This window comes from Rhinoderma darwinii, unplaced genomic scaffold (genome assembly GCF_050947455.1).
Source record: "Rhinoderma darwinii isolate aRhiDar2 unplaced genomic scaffold, aRhiDar2.hap1 Scaffold_1056, whole genome shotgun sequence".
Lineage (NCBI taxonomy): Eukaryota > Metazoa > Chordata > Amphibia > Anura > Rhinodermatidae > Rhinoderma > Rhinoderma darwinii.
The window spans coordinates 7280-28622 of NW_027461941.1; the positions used below are offsets into that span (position 1 = coordinate 7280).

Below are 21343 nucleotides of genomic sequence, written 5' to 3' on the forward strand. Positions count from 1 at the left end.
TTGATGGACATGTGTCTTTTTTCAACCGTACAAACTATGTAACTATGTGAGGTGGAATTGGAAAAAACTGTGATTCCTCCATTGTTTTTTGGGTTTCGTCTTTAACGACTTTTACCATGCGGGAAAAACAACAACTTAACTTTATTCTGCTGGTCAATACGAATACGGCGATACCAAACAAATTGAAACAGGTTTTTTTTTTGTTTTCCCCAAAAAATTAATTGTTAAAAAAAAAATGAGTTTAGTGTCGCCATAACTGCTTTTTTTTTTTTATCGTCAATTGAGTGGTATGAGGGCTTCGTTTTTGCGGGACTTACTGTCATTTTTATTGGTGCCATACGACTTTTGATCACTTTTTATTGAATTTTTTTGAGAGCGAAGGTGACCAAAAAACAGCAATAATGGCGTTTAAAATTGTAGTTTTTACGGCGTTCACCATGCGGGTTAAATAATGTTGTACTGTAATAGTTACGGACGCAACGATAACAACTTTGTTTATTTTATTTTTTTCATTAATTAAAAATGTTTAATATATTTTATTCTTTGCACACTACTAAAAACCAAACTTTTTTTTAAAAAAAATTATTAGTTCCCCTAGGGGATTTGAACCAGGGATCATCAGATCGCTGGTACAACACACTGTTATGTGTGTGTATAGTCATTTTTACCAGCTCCTATAACAGGAGCAGAAAGAAGGCAGACCAGGGGCCATTATTAGACCCCTGGGCTGCCATGACAACCATCGGTGCCCTGCAATCGCGTCGCAGGGGACCGATGGGCTGTTGGTAGGTGCCGCCTTCTTTTTCTAACGGCTTATATGCCTATAAGTGGTTAAACGGCTAGGGTCAGAGTTTTCTCTGTTCCAGGCCGTTAGTGCAAGGTGTCAGCTGACAACTACAGCATATGCAGCGGGTTCAGCCCGTGAGTCCGCTCCATACTTCAACCCCCGCACCGGGAGGTACAGTGCCGTCCTGATATGTCAAGGGGTTAAAGTATCACAAAAGAGTTATGGAGATTTCGATCACAATACACAGTAACAAACAAAAGGCTCTTTGGATATGGGAATATATTCACAACCAACACCGCTTGCGTACTACACTTTATTAAAACGTACAGAACAAAGAAACGGCAAAATCTACCACAAAGAGTTTTCCTTTAAAGAGCGTCTCTGGTCACCAATTTCATTGTAGAAATACATTAAAACAGAAAAAAAAAAAAATCATTTTTGTAATGGCTTTCCCACAATGTCGCGGTATGGAGCGCATATTTTATATTCTATTAAGAAATCTTTTATAGGAGCAAATCAAAATGTCGATCCAAATATGAGCAAAAATACATATATAATATACGTGTATTAGAGTATACTGTCTCTATAGAACTGTTTTTGATTCCACGAATAAAAATGACCGATTATGGGCACAAAAAATACAGAGGTTTTAATTTTTTCAATGAAATAATTTTGACTCTATATTGAGTTTAAAAATACACAGATAAAATTTTCATCAAAACATGCCCATATATCGGAGGCCCTATCCTGGGAGAAGCTTCATTCTGTTTCCAGTGTTGCCCTATTCTGAGTGAACGCTGCTTTAAAGGGGTTGTCTAATCAGGTGACTTTGCCCGGGGCAGCCAACCATGCGTGTAGTGTAACATGGTGACCATACCGTTCCGGCACATAGAGGTTGTCTCGAGTATAATATTCCCCTATATGATGTTTATAAACCACAACTACCAGCATATGACAGCCTGCAGTCAACAACCTATGATATAACCGTTATCTCCCAACGAGTTTAACTACTACAAGACTGCCCCCTATGGAGAAAAATATGGTGTGAGAATTTTTGTATCTAACTGGAATATTTTTGTTTTTTTAAATTTTACCAAACATTTTCTAACTTGTCCATGTGTTTAAATATTACACAAGAAACAAAATCTAAAAAAAAAAGTCCACAAACCAATAATTTACTGAAAACGGAAAGAAAGTGAAGAATAGTTCATTAACAAGTGTATTAACAGGCAGATTCGGTCTTTTTTTTTAGAACTATAGGAAGACTCTTTCGCCTGTAGATTGAGTATGAGTTTTCTGGTGTTTCATGAGATTTGACTTCTGGGTAAAACTTCTTCCGCATTCTGAGCATGGAAATGGTTTCTCCCCAGTGTGTATTCTCAAGTGTTTAGTGAGAAATTCCTTCCGCGTAAAGCTTTTCCCACATTCCGAGCAGGAAAACGGCTGTTCCTCCGTGTGGATCTTCTGGTGGTGAATGAGATTTGATTTATGGGTAAAGCATTTCCCACATCTAGAGCAAGAAAAAGGCTTTTCTCCTGTGTGGATTCTCTGATGTTTGAAAAGACCGGACTTTTGAGTGAAATGTTTCCCACATTCTGCACAGGAAAATGGCTGCTCCCCTGTGTGAATCCTCTGGTGGTTAATAAGGTTTGATTTATGGGTAAAACATTTCTCGCACTTTGAGCACGGATATGGCTTCTCCCCCGTGTGGACAATCCGGTGAGCAACCAGATTAGATTTTATTGTAAAACATTTCCCGCAAACAGGGCAAGGAAATGGCTTCTCCCCCGTGTGAGTTCGCTGATGTCGAATAAGTTTAGCTTTCTGGGGGAAACATTTCCCACAGTCGGAACAAAAAAAAGGCTTTTCACCCGTGTGAATCCTCAGGTGTTTGAGAAGATCTGATTTCTGAGTGAAACATTTTCCACACTCAGAACAGTAAAACGGCCTTTCCCCCGTGTGCATTTTTTGATGGATAACCAGGGTCGATTTAAGGGTAAAACATTTCCCACACTCCACGCAGGAAAATGGCTTCTCCCCTGTGTGGATTCTATGGTGTTTAAGAAAATCAGATTTTTGATTGAAATTTTTTCCACATTTGCAACATGGAAATACTTTGCCAGCCCTCTTAACTGTGCCGTGCATTATAATTACGTTATCGGGTTTGGACAGATCAGACGGTCCATCTGTACATTGTGGTGTGCTTAGATTTTCTAATTGAGAAACCTGTACAAGTTGCTGAGGGTAACGTCCACTTTCTTGTACGCCTGTTGGAAATATTAAAAAAAAAAATCCAAAACATTTAAAATGAAATAGTTGGTAAATTATTTTTCTTTTTCAAATGAGTTTTTATTGAATTTTTCAAAAACATACAGGCAATGAAACAATGAGTAACGTCAAGTACAAAGGTTGGGGGGGTCAATCACCTCGCCAAGCCAGATGTGTACTAAAAAAAAGAAATAGTCTCCCGATTAACTCGCTATATTGGAAGAGGTAGATGTGTGTTGAGGTGTTGTGTGTGTAATCCGGCGATCCCATGTACGGATGAATCTGCCTACTATTCTGTTCCCACCCGCAGAGTTCCTCAAACCGGAACAATTGATGAACTTTTTCTCGCCATTGCTGTATGGAGGGGGGTTCAGGGACTCTCCAGTGTAACGGGATAAGTGTCTTAGCCGCTTGTAACAGCCAAGTGATCAGACAGTGTGACAGGGTACAATCTTAGATTAAGTCAACCAAACGTGGGACAACGTGCCAGGATCAGATGAGCATTTCCAGCATAGGTTGATCTTGTGCAAGAATGCAGGTGTCCTGTACCAGCAGGTAAATCATTTAAAGGAACTCTCCTGAATTCTTACGCAGCGGGAGAAACCTTGGGAGTTAGACATAATAGTTTTCAGTTCCACGTCTGAGAATTGCCTATCAAATTCCCATTCCCGTCGTATAAAGTACGGTCTCGAGGTGTAACCATGTAGGAGCAGTAATGAGTAGATGTTAGACACGGACTTTAGGTGAAGTGTCTCTGAGAAGTTTCTCCACCCAATTCAAGTCAAGTTCAAGGGGATGAGAAATCCGCCTGAAAAACGGTCTGCATGTCTGTCTAAAGGACGGGTTATGTAAGAAGGTTGTGTCTGCAATATCACTTATGCCAGTTGCACATGACCGATGTGCCACATGGGCCGTTTTTAACGGCATCCGAGTGGCACCTGATAGTCTTCACGGACCCATTCACTTTAGCGGATGAATCGGGTCCGTGAAAACTGACCCGATTCTCCGATCCTGACGAAAGATAGGACATGTCCTTTCTTTCCACGGATCACTGTCGGCACTCTGTCGGCATGGGGCATATGGGTTCTCAAAGAACAAATATCTAAATCAGGATCCTGTGGGCAGATGTCTTTTAAGGGGGGAATCAAAAAGGCTAGTCCAAAGGAGCAACAACATCCACCGCACGGATATTTAGCCAGGAGGGGATAACTCCTTTTGGCATCAAAGGCAACTGTAAATTGCTGTTTGAAAAAAGAGGCAATAAGGTCTCGATAGACTCTGATTGTGCCCCAAGTGATCATGCCGATTACGCCCTTCCTAAGAGCTATGCCAGAAGACCACAAAAAGTTACTGGCTTTTAAACCCAGAAGCGAATTTCCAGTCTCTACGTGTATAGGGGTAGGAGATGATGAAATCAAGTCTAGCCAGCGAGAGATGTGATTCGCCCTGTAATACGTGTATATTACGGGATAACAAACTTTGAACAGTTTTGGCAGAGCAATGGGAAACGTGTGTAATAAATAGAGGATTTTGGGCAAGATATAGATTTTTAATGTATTTTTCTGACCCACCCAAGATGTGAACGACAGAGTCATATTGGCCATCGGTATTTTAATACGGATGTAAATTTTTGTAAGAAGTATTGCTTTGCTTCCAATACACCATTTTAGCATTAGATAATACATTTTCTAGGAAATAATCAAAGATACATGTAAAACCAATTTGAAAAAGTCTCAACAATGCAAATATTTATCCCACGAAAAAGATATATCGCCTATCCACTAGTGGGGCCCCTCCATTGGATTCTGCCTTACTGCTCCATTTAATCTAACTGCACCAGATCCGACAGCTGCACAGGCACCCCCATGGCATGAATTGCTCCGAATCCTCCCACTGTCCACATAAGCCCCGGGCGAGGTGCGCAGGTCCCACCAATTCAGCCCAAACTTCAAACACCCATCTACGCTATAACTTGCCCCTGCGCTTTAGCCCTGGCAGAGACTTGCCGATGCCTTTGTTACCCTTTAGTCGAAAGACGCATTGATGTCGAGCAACAAACCTGTTTGCCATCTCACACCCCAGAGTTTACAATGCTCCCGTTTCTTGAATCTTCCCAGGTTAACCACTATATAAGTGAAGATATTGCTTCCTCCAAAATCAGTTGCTCACCCCCTTCTAAGGCAAAACTAGAAGCCGTGGCTCGGCCATTGTAATTATTTAGGCTGTCAGATCGGTCTAATGTGCAGACAGTAGTCTCTAACTTACACACCAAGTACACAACTACATTAAAGGGTTGTCCGGGCACGGGGCGGCTTTTCATACTGATGACGAATTCACAGGATATCCGTACATGATTGGTTGGGGTCCGACACACGGACCCCGCACCGATCAGCTGTTCCTACTGATTCCAGCACCGGATGTTATGCAGGGGTCGGTGCCGGAAGCAGAAGGCTCCGACCACTGTATAGCGGCCGTGCTGAGTTACAGCATTTACTTGAATAGGAGCAATGTTGTAGCATTGCCGCTTTACAGTGGTCGGGGCCTTCTGCTTCCGGCACTGACCCCTGCATAATATCCGGTGCCGGAAGCAGTAGGAACAGCTGATCGGCGCGGGGTCCGGGTGTCGGACCGCCACCGATCATGTACTGATGGCTTATCCTGTGATGTACCGATGCCGCGCAGCTTTCAACGTCATCAGTGCTGCGTCGTCAGATAGGTACTGATGCTGCCCGGCGTCAGTAGCTGGAATGAGCCGCCACATAAAGAGGGAGCCGGAGGGGACCCGGTGAAGAAGAGAAGAGTGGTGATGTAGGGGGGGGGGGCAAGAAATGGGCCCTGCTACTCCCCACAGACTGGTGTAGCTAAAGCTGCTGTAGATTTCTGCTGTCATTTACGCCAGTTTTCTACCACAAAGTATAATAAATTTGTCGCTCCGGCAGAGGCCCCAGATTCATTAACTAAGCCCCAACCCCTTTTATCGTCACTTTTGGGAAGTAGCAAGAACAGTAAAAAGTCGCAACTTTTAGCACAACTATTGCGTGCGCCAAAATCTGTAAGATTGTTATGCCAGAAAACTAGAATAAACCGCTTAATAAATTTTCCCCTTAGTGTCTGAGACAAATAGTGGATAGAGTATACTAGGTGTCATACAGCGCATGCCGCAATACTAGTGTCCCACAGCAACGGCTGCAGTGTGCGTGTGTATGGACCTAGTAGTTTTGTCTCGTCTTAAAAGCGGTCAACGCTTATTAGGGCACGTATGTTAGGGGGGAGCTATGTGTGAAACATAAAATTGTACATGAGATGCTTTAGTCTTATTACACTAGTGCTTGGCTATAGTATAAAGGTGCACAAGGGTATGTATCCCATGGGTCCAGTTCTGATACTCACGTGCCCATTGTGGGTGCTATTGGCAGTGGACAGGGCCCAGTATGGGCACTATGACCGTTCTGTGGCTACGTAGGTACGATGTTCTGCGTGTCCTGACACCTTTCTATCATAGCCAGCAATAACTTTTTCTGCAAATTCCGCTACAGTAGCTCCTCTGTGGGTTCGGACCAGATGGGCTAGCCTTCCCTCGTCATGTGCATCAATGAGCCTTGGGGCGCCCATGACCCTGTCGCTAGTTGTCCTTCCTTGGACCTTCTTTGGTAGGTAGTGACCACTGCATACGCCCCACAAGACCTGTCGTTTGGGAGGTGATCTGACCCAGTCGTCACAATTTGCCCCTCGTCAAAGTCGCTTATGTACTTTCCATATTTCCTGCTTCCAACACATCAACTTCAAGAACTGACTGATCAATTGCTGCCGAATATATCCCCCCCCCATGTCACCAGATGATCAATGTTATTCATTTCACCTGTCAGTGGTTTTAATATTATGTCTGATCGGTGTATGTATCTAAACATAAAGCAAACCCTAAGGTAAAAAAACATAAAAATAAAAATATCCAAGAATACGTTTGAAGTCAGAACCTATGTCCTCTATCTTGCCCTGCACTGCCGCGTTTTCACCAAAGTCTCATGGACTAAATTAAGTACTTGATTTCTGAAGATCGATATTTACACATTATTTATTATTTCTGTTTTATAGCAAAGATGATAAAATATTCCAGAGACACAACATTCACAAAGGGCCGGGAGTTGGGTCGACAGCACAGAAATAAATAAGATGAAATCACCTGGGATGACGTCTGTAGAAATTTCCTTCTTACCCCGATGTCGGGCGCTCATGAACATCTCTTCTGCCTCAACATCTTCTACCTTAATAATAATTAGTTCTTCCCTCTAAATAGACAAAAAGAAAATATAACCTCAAAACGCTAAAAATATCATTCAGATTTCTAACATATGATTCGCTCTAGTAGTTGGCAACACCTCTGCTCTATTACCTGATCATTCTGTAGAAGACTTTCCCCTGGACCATCCCGGGAATCCAGACGACTGGGACATCCCTTCAATGTACTGCTCTTACTGGACCCATCTGTGGTAAATGTATATATATATATATATATATGCCAAGAGTGAATACATTATCCATAGCCAGATTCCTACCAGAAGACTAAGTCAAGCTGAAATTTTTACTTGAAATTGACTAGACTGAAGCTTTATCTTTCTGTGGGCATAATATGAGAAGACCAAAATTGGAAAGAGAAACAGAGTAAAATGAAAAAATACTTTGCTGTAAATTAAGCAGTTTTGCTTTTTGCTATAAGGGAGCGGTGAGACACAGAAGAGCTGGGGAAGGAGAGGTCAGACACATAAGAACTGGGGTAGGAAAGGTCAGACACATAAACACTGGGGAAGGAGAGGTCAGACACATAAGAACTGGGGAAGGAGAGGTCAGACACATAAGAACTAGGGAAGGAGAGGTCAGACACATAAGAACTGGGGAAGGAGAGGTCAGACACATAAGAACAGGGGAAGGAGAGGTCAGACACAAAAGTACAGGGGAAGGAGAGGTCAGACACATAAACACTGGGGAAGGAGAGGTCAGACACATAAGAACTGCGGAAGGAGAGGTCAGACACATAAGAACTAGGGAAGGAGAGGTCAGACACATAAGAACTGGGGAAGGAGAGGTCAGACACATAAGAACTGGGGAAGGAGCGGTCAGACACATAAGAACAGGGGAAGGAGCGGTCAGACACAGAATAACCGTGGAAGGAGCGGTCAGACACATAAGAACTGGGGAAGGAGAGGTCAGACATATAAGAAGAGTGGAAGGAGAGCTCAGACACATAAGAACTGGGGAAGGAGCGGTCAGACACATAAGAACTGGGGAAGGAGCGGTCATACACATAACAACTGGGAATGGAGAGGTCAGAGACAGAAGAACCGGGGAAGGAGCGGTCAGAGACATAAGAACCGGGGAAGGAGCGGTCAGAGACATAAGAACCGGGGAAGGAGCGGTCAGAGACATAAGAACCGGGGAAGGAGCGGTCAGAGACATAAGAACCGGGGAAGGAGCGGTCAGAGACATAAGAACCGGGGAAGGAGCGGTCAGAGACAGGGGAACTGGGGAAGTAGAGGTCAGAGACAGAAGAACAGGGGAAGGAGAGGTCAGATACATAAGTACAGGAGAAGGAGAGGTCAGACATATAAGAACTGGGGAAGGAGAGGTCAGAGACAGAAGAACTGGGGAAGGAGAGGTCAGACACATAAGAACACTGTAAGGAGAGGTCAGACACATAAGAACTGGGGAAGGAGAGGTCAGAGACAGAAGAACTGGGGAAGGAGAGGTCAGAGACAGAAGAACTGGGGAAGGAGAGGTCAGAGACATAAGAACTGGGGAAGAAGATGTCAAAGACAGAAGAAATTGGGAAGGAGCGGTAAGAGACATAAGAACTGGGGAAGGAGCGGTCAGACATAAGAACTGGGGAAGGAGCGGTCAGAGACATAAGAACTGGGGAAGGAGCGGTCAGAGACATAAGAGCTGGGGAAGGAGAAGTCAGACAACTACTGAGGAAGGAGAGGTCAGACACAACTACTGAGGAAGGAGAGGTCAGACACAACTACTGAGGAAGGAGAGGTCAGACACAACTACTGAGGAAGGAGAGGTCAGACACAACTACTGAGGAAGAAGAGGTCAGACACAACTACTGAGGAAGGAGAGGTCAGACACAACTACTGAAGAAGGAGAGGTCAGACACAACTACTGAGGAAAGAGAGGTCAGACACAACTACTGAGGAAGGAGAGGTCAGACACAACTACTGAGGAAAGAGAGGTGAGACACATAAGAACTGGGGAAGAAGAGGTCAGAGACAGAAGAGCTGGGGAAGGAGGGGTCAGTGACAGAAGAACTGGGGAAGGAGAGGCCAAAGACAGAAGAACTGGGGAAGGAGAGGCCAAAGACCGAAGAACTGGGGAAGGAGAGGTCAGACACATAAGAACTGGGGAAGGAGAGGTCAGACACATAAGAACTGGGGAAGGACAGGTCAGAGACAGAAGAACTGGGGAAGGAGAGGTCAGACACATAAGAACAGGGGAAGGAGAGGTCAGAGACATAAGAACTGGGGAAGGAGAGGTCAGACACAGAAGAACTGTGGAAGGAGCGGTCAGACACATAAGAACTGGGGAAGGAGAGGTCAGACACATAAGAACTGGGGAAGGAGTGGTCAGACACATAAGAACAGGGGAAGGAGAGGTCAGAAACATAAGAACAGGGGAAGGAGCGGTCAGACACATAAGAACAGGGGAAGGAGCGGTCAGACACATAAGAACTTGGGAAGGAGAGGTCAAAGACATAAGAACTGGGGAAGGAGAGGTCAGAGACAGAAGAACTGAGGAAGGAGAGGTCAGAGACAGAAGAACTGAGGAAGGAGAGGTCAGAGACAGAAGAACTGGGGAAGGAGAGGTCAGAGACAGAAGAACTGGGGAAGGAACGGTCATACACATAACAACTGGGAATGGAGAGGTCAGAGACAGAAGAACCGGGGAAGGAGCGGTCAGAGACATAAGAAACGGGGAAGGAGTGGTCAGAGACATAAGAAACGGGGAAGGAGCGGTCAGAGACATAAGAACCGGGGAAGGAGCGGTCAGAGACATAAGAACTGGGGAAGGAGCGGTCAGACACAGAAGAACAGGGGAAGGAGAGGTCAGGCAACAACTGGGGAAGGAGAGGTCAGACACAAACACTGGGGAAGGAGAGGTCAGACACAAACACTGGGGAAGGAGAGGTCAGACACATAAGAACAGGGGAAGGAGCAGGCAGACACATAAGAACTGGGGAAGGAGAGGTCAGAGACAGAAGAACTGGGGAAGGAGAGGTCAGAGACAGAAGAACTGGGGAAGGAGAGGTCAGAGACAGAAGAACTGGGGAAGGAGAGGTCAGACACATAAGAACTGGGGAAGGAGAGGTTAGAGACAGAAGAACTGGGGAAGGAACGGTCATACACATAACAACTGGGAATGGAGAGGTCAGAGACAGAAGAACCGGGGAAGGAGCGGTCAGAGACATAAGAACCGGGGAAGGAGCGGTCAGAGACATAAGAACTGGGGAAGGAGAGGTCAGACACAGAAGAACTGTGGAAGGAGCGGTCAGACACAGAAGAACAGGGGAAGGAGAGGTCAGACAACAACTGGGGAAGGAGAGGTCAGACACAAACACTGGGGAAGGAGAGGTCAGACACATAAGAACAGGGGAAGGAGCGGGCAGACACATAAGAACTGGGGAAGGAGAGGTCAGACATATAAGAAGAGTGGAAGGAGAGCTCAGACACATAAGAACTGGGGAAGGAGCGGTCAGACACATAAGAACTGGGGAAGGAGTGGTCAGACACATAAGAACTGGGAATAGAGAGGTCAGAGACAGAAGAACCGGGGAAGGAGAGGTCAGAGACAGAAGAACTGGGGAAGGAGAGGCCAAAGACAGAAGAACTGGGGAAGGAGCGGTCATAAACATAACAACTGGGAATGGAGAGGTCAGAGACAGAAGAACCGGGGAAGGAGCAGTCAGAGACATAAGAACCGGGGAAGGAGCGGTCAGAGACATAAGAACCGGGGAAGGAGCGGTCAGAGACATAAGAACTGGGGAAGGAGAGGTCAGACACAGAAGAACTGTGGAAGGAGCGGTCAGACACAGAAGAACAGGGGAAGGAGAGGTCAGACAACAACTGGGGAAGGAGAGGTCAGACACAAACACTGGGGAAGGAGAGGTCAGACACATAAGAACAGGGGAAGGAGCGGGCAGACACATAAGAACTGGGGAAGGAGAGGTCAGACATATAAGAAGAGTGGAAGGAGTGCTCAGACACATAAGAACTGGGGAAGGAGCGGTCAGACACATAAGAACTGGGGAAGGAGTGGTCAGACACATAAGAACTGGGAATAGAGAGGTCAGAGACAGAAGAACCGGGGAAGGAGAGGTCAGAGACAGAAGAACTGGGGAAGGAGAGGCCAAAGACAGAAGAACTGGGGAAGGAGCGGTCATAAACATAACAACTGGGAATGGAGAGGTCAGAGACAGAAGAACCGGGGAAGGAGCAGTCAGAGACATAAGAACCGGGGAAGGAGCGGTCAGAGACATAAGAACCGGGGAAGGAGCGGTCAGAGACATAAGAACTGGGGAAGGAGAGGTCAGACACAGAAGAACTGTGGAAGGAGCGGTCAGACACAGAAGAACAGGGGAAGGAGAGGTCAGACAACAACTGGGGAAGGAGAGGTCAGACACAAACACTGGGGAAGGAGAGGTCAGACACATAAGAACAGGGGAAGGAGCGGTCAGACACATAAGAACTGGGGAAGGAGAGGTCAGAGACAGAAGAACTGGGGAAGGAGAGGTCAGAGACAGAAGAACTGGGGAAGGAGAGGTCAGAGACAGAAGAACTGGGGAAGGAGAGGTCAGACACATAAGAACTGGGGAAGGAGAGGTCAGAGACAGAAGAACTGAGGAAGGAGAGGTCAGAGACAGAAGAACTGAGGAAGGAGAAGTCAGAGACAGAAGAACTGGGGAAGGAGAGGTTAGAGACAGAAGAACTGGGGAAGGAACGGTCATACACATAACAACTGGGAATGGAGAGGTCAGAGACAGAAGAACCGGGGAAGGAGCAGTCAGAGACATAAGAAACGGGGAAGGAGCGGTCAGAGACATAAGAAACGGGGAAGGAGCGGTCAGAGACATAAGAACGGGGGAAGGAGAGGTCAGACACAGAAGAACTGTGGAAGGAGCGGTCAGACACAGAAGAACAGGGGAAGGAGAGGTCAGACAACAACTGGGGAAGGAGAGGTCAGACACAAACACTGGGGAAGGAGAGGTCAGACACATAAGAACAGGGGAAGGGGCGGGCAGACACATAAGAACTGGGGAAGGAGAGGTCAGACATATAAGAAGAGTGGAAGGAGAGCTCAGACACATAAGAACTGGGGAAGGAGCGGTCAGACACATAAGAACTGGGGAAGGAGTGGTCAGACACATAAGAACTGGGAATAGAGAGGTCAGAGACAGAAGAACCGGGGAAGGAGCGGTCAGAGACAGAAGAACTGGGGAAGGAGCGGTCATAAACATAACAACTGGGAATGGAGAGGTCAGAGACAGAAGAACCGGGGAAGGAGCAGTCAGAGACATAAGAACCGGGGAAGGAGCGGTCAGAGACATAAGAACCGGGGAAGGAGCGGTCAGAGACATAAGAATCGGGGGAAGGAGAGGTCAGACACAGAAGAACTGTGGAAGGAGCGGTCAGACACAGAAGAACAGGGGAAGGAGAGGTCAGACAACAACTGGGGAAGGAGAGGTCAGACACAAACACTGGGGAAGGAGAGGTCAGACACATAAGAACAGGGGAAGGGGCGGGCAGACACATAAGAACTGGGGAAGGAGAGGTCAGACATATAAGAAGAGTGGAAGGAGAGCTCAGACACATAAGAACTGGGGAAGGAGCGGTCAGACACATAAGAACTGGGGAAGGAGTGGTCAGACACATAAGAACTGGGAATAGAGAGGTCAGAGACAGAAGAACCGGGGAAGGAGCGGTCAGAGACAGAAGAACTGGGGAAGGAGCGGTCATAAACATAACAACTGGGAATGGAGAGGTCAGAGACAGAAGAACCGGGGAAGGAGCAGTCAGAGACATAAGAACCGGGGAAGGAGCGGTCAGAGACATAAGAACCGGGGAAGGAGCGGTCAGAGACATAAGAATCGGGGAAGGAGCGGTCAGAGACATAAGAACCGGGGAAGGAGCGGTCAGAGACATAAGAACCGGGGAAGGAGCGGTCAGAGACATAAGAACCGGGGAAGGAGCGGTCAGAGACAGAGGAACTGGGGAAGTAGAGGTCAGAGACAGAAGAACAGGGGAAGGAGAGGTCAGATACATAAGTACAGGAGAAGGAGAGGTCAGACATATAAGAACTGGGGAAGGAGAGGTCAGAGACAGAAGAACTGGGGAAGGAGAGGTCAGAGACAGAAGAACTGGGGAAGGAGCAGTCAGACATAAGAACTGGGGAAGGAGCGGTCAGAGACATAAGAACTGGGGAAGGAGCGGTCAGAGACATAAGAGCTGGGGAAGGAGAGGTCAGGCAACTACTGAGGAAGGAGAGGTCAGACACAACTACTGAGGAAGGAGAGGTCAGGGACAGAAGAACTGGGGAAGGAGAGGTCAGAGACAGAAGAACTGGGGAAGGAGAGGTCAGACAACAACTGGGGAAGGAGAGGTCAGACACAAACACTGGGGAAGGAGAGGTCAGACACATAAGAACTGGGGAAGGAGAGGTCAGACACATAAGAACTGGGGAAGGAGAGGTCAGAGACAGAAGAACTGGGGAAGGAGAGGTCAGAGACAGAAAAACTGGGGAAGGACAGGTCAGAGACAGAAGAACTGGGGAAGGAGACGTAGAGACAGAAGAACTGAGGAAGGAGAGGTCAGAGACATAAGAACAGGGGAAGGAGAGGTCAGACACATAAGAACTGGGGAAGGAGAGGTCAGAGACAGAAGAACAGGGGAAGGAGCGGTCAGACACATAAGAACAGGGGACGGAGCGGTCAGACACATAAGAACTGGGGAAGGAGAGGTCAGAGACAGAAGAACTGGGGAAGGAGAGGTCAGAGACAGAAGAACTGGGGAAGGAGAGGTCAGACACATAAGAACTGGGGAAGGAGAGGTCAGAGACAGAAGAACTGAGGAAGGAGAGGTCAGAGACAGAAGAACTGAGGAAGGAGAGGTCAGAGACAGAAGAACTGGGGAAGGAGAGGTCAGAGACAGAAGAACTGGGGAAGGAACGGTCATACACATAACAACTGGGAATGGAGAGGTCAGAGACAGAAGAACCGGGGAAGGAGCGGTCAGAGACATAAGAAACGGGGAAGGAGCGGTCAGAGACATAAGAAACGGGGAAGGAGCGGTCAGAGACATAAGAACCGGGGAAGGAGCGGTCAGAGACATAAGAACTGGGGAAGGAGAGGTCAGAAACAGAAGAACTGTGGAAGGAGCGGTCAGACACAGAAGAACAGGGGAAGGAGAGGTCAGACAACAACTGGGGAAGGAGAGGTCAGACACAAACACTGGGGAAGGAGAGGTCAGACACATAAGAACAGGGGAAGGAGCGGGCAGACACATAAGAACTGGGGAAGGAGAGGTCAGAGACAGAAGAACTGGGGAAGGAGAGGTCAGATACAGAAGAGCTGGGGAAGGAGAGGTCAGACACATAAGAACTGGGGAAGGAGAGGTCAGAGACAGAAGAACTGAGGAAGGAGAGGTCAGAGACAGAAGAACTGGGGAAGGAGAGGAGAGAGACAGAAGAACTGGGGAAGGAGAGGTCAGACAACAACTGGGGAAGGAGAGGTCAGACACAAACACTGGGGAAGGAGAGGTCAGACACATAAGAACTGGGGAAGGACAGGTCAGACAACAACTGGGGAAGGAGAGGTCAGACACATAAGAACTGGGGAAGGAGAGGTCAGAGACAGAAGAACTGGGGAAGGAGAGGTCAGAGACAGAAGAACTGGGGAAGGAGAGGTCAGACAACAACTGGGGAAGGAGAGGTCAGACACAAACACTGGGGAAGGAAAGGTCAGACACATAAGAACTGGGGAAGGAGAGGTCAGAGACATAAGAACTGGGGAAGGAGAGGTCAGAGACATAACAACTAAGGAAGGAGTGGTCAGGGGGGCGTGGCCTAGCAGCGCATGTGAGAAGAAGCAGGATCCGGAGCTCCCGCTGCCATTATCCTTAAACTATATCCTGCAGTTGTTAATTTGCACGGTGAACCACTTAACACGAGAGGAGAAGTGGTGGAGAATCCGGGGACGATATTTCGGAACAAAACCGACATTCATAATGACCCGATCTCGGAAGTCAAAGGCGGCAGAGGACGAGGACCTGAAGAAGCAAGATGGCGCCGACGCGGGCTCCTTCACGGAGCGCAGAGATGTGAAAGGGGCGGCAGCAGCGAGGTTAGAGCGCTTTGCCCGACACACACCTACGAAGCCTGCTGTAATCAGAGGGCAGATGAGCAGTAGGGAGAGGATGGCGGAGGGTTCAGGCTCCGGGTCCCGGTTTGAGCCACTGAGGACGCAGATGGAGTCGGATGAGGAGGAAAATGGAGAAGGGGTGTCGGATGGCCATGCGGACGGATCGGAAGGATGCATACATGACAAGGCAGTGCCTGGACCCACCTTGGCAGACGTTTTTTTGGCGGTAAGCCAGTGCAATTCTACTCTAGCCAAGCTTACCTGCCAGGTGGGGGGGATCAAAGAGGACATTTCTATTATACGACATGACCTGCAGAAAGTGTCTGAACGTACAACGGCGGTGGAGGGTCGGGTCAGTGAGCTGGAAGACAGAATGCTGCCCATGCGGAGAGATGTGAATGCAACGGCGGTGGATGTAAATTACCTCTTGTCCAAAACAGACGACTTGGAGAATCGTTTGCGCCGAAATAATGTGAGGATGGTGGGGATCCCGGAGAAAGTGGAAGGGGCCCATCCAGATTCTTATTTTGAAAAATGGTTGCTAGAAGTGTTTGGCAAAGAATCCTTGACGCCATTGTTTGCAGTGGAAAGAGCACATAGAGTTCCCACTCGACCTGGCCCACCTGGAAGACCGCCCAGGCCAGTTTTGGTGAAATTGCTTCATTACAAAGACCGAGATCTGATTCTTAGGAAAGCCCGGGAACGCCAAGATATTAGTGTGAACGGGGCGAAAATCTCCTTTTATCCAGATTTCTCAGCTGAGATACAGAAGCGGCGACTGCAGTTCCTAGATATTAAAAAACGGCTGAGGAATCTTCGAGTCCAATACTCCATGTTATATCCAGCGAAGCTGCGGGTGGTGGCACTGGGGACTGTCCAATTTTTTGAAAACCCAAAGGATGTGCTCAGATGGCTGGACAGCCATGAGGATCGTCTTCGTCAGGAGAGGGAAGAAGTTGCTGTGCGCACCTGAAGGTTCCTGATGGGACTGTTGCTGATGGGGGGAGAGGAGAAAGAAATGCGGGTGTACGTTGAAACGCTGAATTATTGGAGAGGAGTTGAAATCCTTTTATTTTAGAAATAGGGAAGGAAGGGGGGGGGAATACTGGAAGGTTGACCGTGATATGATTACTTGAAATGTGAAGATAATATGTATACTGTATTCTGGTGGCGGGAGAATCGGAGCTTCTGAAGTACAATGCATAGAATATTTTACATGTATTTATACACTGTGAATAAGGTGCTGAAATGTCTTGATAAGGGCGAATTGTTCGCCTGCCCTGGCCCTCTTAGGAGGGTAAGTTTATGGCAAGGTGGGGAGTTGAGGGATATAACAGGGGGGAAGGGGATGTGTTGCGGGGGGGGTGGGGGGTGGGAGGTTAAAGCGTGCCGTATTCAGAAGTGTGTTGTATTATATGGTATATCCCAATGTCAAATCCAAGTCTTGATTAGATGGGGGGAAGGGTACATTTTATGTCCTGGAATGTCAGGGGTATGGGGGAGGCTACAAAACGCAGGGCTATTTTTGATTCATTGAAAAGACAGTCTGCTGGGGTGATGGGATTGCAAGAGACTCACCTGACCAAAGACACGGCCCATCAGGCGCATAGAGCCTGGATTAGGCACAGTTTCCACTCCTTTCATTCCACGTACTCAAGAGGGGTTAGTCTTTTGGTACATCGGAGCCTACCGTTTAGTTGCCTGGACTCATTCAGTGATCGGGAAGGTAGATATGTAGGGGTACATTGTAAACTTTTTAACTGGGAATGTATTATAGTGATACTGTATGTGCCTCCCCCATACTCTGTGGTCCCCATACGGGAAGTGTTCGAGAAATTGGCTGGCTGGCCGATGGTCCCCACTATACTAATGGGGGACTTTAACAATATAATGGATAAGGCGCGTGATAAATTCCTGGGGAATGGAAGCCGGGATGACATCGTTTGGAAAATATATGACGGAGGGGGGGTTTACGGATGTGTGGCGAGCTAAATGGCCATCTACTGTGCAATATTCCTGTGTCTCTTCTACATATGGATCACTGTCCAGGTTGGATTTGATATTTAGTAATAGTCTGGGAGTTGTGTGTGTTGAAGAGGTGGAATACTTACCGCGATCACTGTCAGATCACTCTCCAATGCTAATGAAAGTCAACACCGGTCCTCAGGAGGGAGGACTTAGACTGCATCGGTTAAATCCGTTCTGGATACAATTGGTAGGGGGGGAAAAAATAGCCTCGAGTCTACAGGAGTATTTTGAATTTAATTCTGGCACGGTGCCTGTCGACGTCTTGTGGGATGCGATGAAGGCATATATTAGAGGGGTATATATACGAGAGATTACGGCCATTAAGAATAGGACTAAACAAATGGGTGTGGAATTGTCAAATAGGGTAACACTAACAAAAGAGAGTCATGTTACACATTGCACGGCAGATACGCTTGCTCAGTGGAAGAATGCCCAGAAACTATTGAGGGAACATGTGATGGAACAGGCGGCTAATAAACGACTTTTTCTGCAACAGAAATATTATGAGGAGGGGGAAATGACAGGTAGATTGTTGGCCACTATAGCTAGGCCTGCACAAGATAGTACGTTTGTTCATTGCTTACAGGACGGGAAAGGGGGGGTGGCTAAAGACACAGGAACTGTGCTGAAGGTGTTGAAATCTTACTATACTGAACTATATAGCTCTAAAGTTGACTATACGGGAGCGCTATTGGCAGACTATTTAGAGGGTATGACGTGGGCCACGCTGAAGGCAGAAGATAGGGAGGGGCTGGAGGCACCACTAACTCTGGAGGAAATACAACAAGCGGTGAGTTCAATGGCAAATGAAAAGGCACCAGGGTTAGATGGCATACCAGTGGAGCTGTATAAAACCTGCGGTGATGTACTTTTGCCAGAGTTATTGACAGTGTTTCAGGATGGTTTTGAGAGGGGGTGTCTGCCCCGGTCAATGTCTGAGGCTGCCATAGTAGTTATTCCTAAGGAGGGGAAAGACAAGACTATGCCTGAATCTTATCGGCCAATCTCACTGTTGACCTCAGATGTTAAAATTCTTGCAAAAATTCTTGCCAATAGGCTGACGAAAGTAGTGACCACCATTGTTGGCCCAGACCAGTCGGGGTTTATGCCATCAAAATCTACGGCAGTTAATCTGAGAAGGCTGTTCCTGAATATTCAGGCAGATACTGACGATGCTCGGTCTAGAGCAGTGTTATCCCTAGATGCTGCCAAAGCTTTTGATAGTGTAGAGTGGGGATATATGTGGGCGGTGATGAAACGCATGGGGTTTGGGAACAACTTTATTACCTGGGTACGACTGTTATACAAACAGCCAATGGCAAGAATTCAAGCTAATGGAAGGATGTCTGAGATCTTTGCTCTGGAAAGGGGGACGCGTCAGGGATGCCCGTTATCCCCGTTGTTATTTGCTTTAGCAATTGAGCCCTTAGCGAATGTTGTGAGGCAGCATCCGGATATTGAAGGATTTCGGTATGGGGACTTAGAGGAACGTATAGCCTTATATGCGGATGATGTTTTGTTATTTTTAAGGGGACTAGATCGGTCGTTGCCGGCAGTTATGAATGTGCTGGAAAGCTTTGGTAAATTCTCGGGGTTGAGAATCAACTGGAGTAAGTCAGTGCTACTGCCGCTTACCCCTTTGAGTCTGCCGGTGGTAGTGAGAGGGGTGAATATACCCTGTGTGAAGGAATTTAAGTACCTGGGGATTATAGTTTCGGCAAAGGTGCAGGACTTTGTTGCCCTAAATGTGAAGCCCCTATTGGAAAAGATCCAAGATAGATCAAAAATTTGGTTGAAGTTACCGCTCTCAGCACTGGGACGGGCGAACTTAATTAAAATGATTTTAATGCCCCAAATCCTTTATGTGATACACAACGCTCCAATGTGGTTACCTAAGTATTGGTTCAGGAGGATTCATAACCTGTTCAGGGACTTGGTGTGGAAAAGGGGGATTCCTCTAATTAAAATGGAAAAATTGCAGTTACCAAAGGAGCAAGGCGGGTTGGCTATCCCAAATGCGTGGGTATATTACTTGGCGGCGCAGTTGCAGCACTTTGCAGGATGGAAAGATAGAGAGGATTGGGATTCCAGGGGGAAGCTGCTATTCAACCTGGGGCAACGCATGAGTATGCTAGAGGCCTTGGAATCTCATAAATTGAAGAGGGAGGCGAGAGGAAAACCTACCTTGTTATTGCTCCATAGGGTTTGGTGGGAATGTAAGGCCTTACTGGGAGTTACGGGGTGCTCTAGTTACATGCCCATCTGGAACAATCCATACCTTGGGGAGTTTAGCACACTGGAGGGATTTCAGGAGTGGGAGCAAAATGGAGTTCGAATGGTGAGTCAGCTATATGATGAGAGAATTTTTAAACCTTTCTCACAGCTTCGGGAAGAGTTTGGCCTCCCCCATAGGTTATTTTATCAATACCTTCAACTGCGGCATGCGGCACAAGCACAGGCAAGGGTGCTGGATATGGGTTGTTCCAGTATGGGAGTGGTGGAACAGATACTGGGGGCAAGAGACACAAAAGGGCTTATATCTCTAGTATATGGCACGCTGCTTCTCAAATTTCTAGGAGATCCGATGGCAGAAGTTAAAGCAAAATGGGAAAGAGATGTGGGAACATTGACAGAGGACGAGTGGGGGGAAATGTTAGAGTCACCGAAAGTCCTCTCCCTTAGTGTGGCGCATAGGAGGTCGCAGCTTTTTCTCCTACACAGAGTGTATAGAACACCTAAGGTGCTCTGGCAAATGCGGCTTAGATCTACAATGGAATGTCAAAGATGTTTATTGGATGGGGCGGATCTGAAACACATGTTCTGGAGTTGTCCGAGGTTACACGGATACTGGGGAGAGATTAAAGAAATGGTGTCTCGGATATATGGCAGGGAATTCCCACTGGATCCTAAGATATACCTGCTGGGCTGCATGGGAGGGGTGGAAGAAGATAGGGCTGAACTGTTATCCATTAAAAAAGTACTATATCACGCAAGAAAATTGATTGCTAAATACTGGCTACAGGGGGATCCCCCGGAGGTGTCTGAACTAGTGAGTTATGTTACTTATACGGTGGCCTTGGGGCGAAGAATTTATATGAAACGTGGAGCGATTCATAAATATGATAAGCAATGGGGTAAATGGGCACAATACTATGGATTGGGAGGTCAATAAAAGTGGAGTGAGATATATCAAGGGATAGAGACATGGACGCGCAGGGGGGGAAGCGGTGTGGAAGGGAGTTAAGGTTGGGGGGGGGGGATGTTATTAAAGAACCATATGGGAAATATGTAATATATACACCGAATTTATATGAAAAGATGATATGTGTAATGTAAATTTTATTTCTCTGTTGAAAGTGGAGTTATAGCAGATGACAGATGTATATTGTGTATTTTCAATAAACAGTTGTTTGATTTAAAAAAGGAAGGAGCGGTCAGACACATAAGAACTGGGGAAGGAGCGGTAAAATATAAGGGAATAAACATATACACTTTGTATTTTGCAGGTATTACTCACCCTGGCTTATGTCTGTAGAAATCTCCTCATACTGCTGATGACCCCCTACATACGTTTCTTCTAAAATTTCAACTTTAATATTCAACATGTTTTCTTCCTACGAAAACTCAAATAAACAGAAGATAATTAATATATAGAACCCGCAGATGATATGGAGAGACCTCTGACCCGTCTACCTGATGATTCTGGGGGACATTGTACACAAGACGTTATTTCATTTATAACAAACCAGAAGAAATAAACGCGGGAGAAAGGTACGGACATATGTCTCCTGTGTGTGTGATATAATAGTACAGGACATGTGTCTCCTGTGTGTGATATAATAGTACAGGACGTGTGT

The 21343-nt window shown here is 46.8% G+C and overlaps 1 protein-coding gene across 1 annotated transcript; it reads right to left on the reverse strand.

Moving 5' to 3' along the window:
• Positions 1-1099: 1099 nt before the first annotated feature.
• Positions 1100-21105, reverse strand: LOC142698913 (uncharacterized). Its single transcript, XM_075847936.1, has 4 exons — positions 21004-21105; positions 7446-7537; positions 7236-7341; positions 1100-3054 (listed from the first exon to the last, which is right to left on the reverse strand). The coding sequence occupies exons 1-4, from the start codon at positions 21089-21091 to the stop codon at positions 2042-2044; spliced, it is 1299 nt and encodes a 432-aa protein (XP_075704051.1). The 5' UTR covers positions 21092-21105; the 3' UTR covers positions 1100-2041.
• Between the last annotated feature and the right edge of the window lie 238 nt (positions 21106-21343).

Excerpts from the sequence above, each read along its gene's own strand:
- LOC142698913 (XM_075847936.1), bottom strand. The coding sequence starts at position 21,091 with ATGTTGAATATTAAAGTTGAAATTTTAGAAGAAACGTATGTAGGGGGT. Across the intron at positions 7,538-21,003 it reads TTCTACAGACATAAGCCAGG|ATGGGTCCAGTAAGAGCAGT; the intron begins GTGAGTAATACC and ends CATTTACCACAG. Across the intron at positions 7,342-7,445 it reads GTCTTCTACAGAATGATCAG|AGGGAAGAACTAATTATTAT; the intron begins GTAATAGAGCAG and ends TTGTCTATTTAG.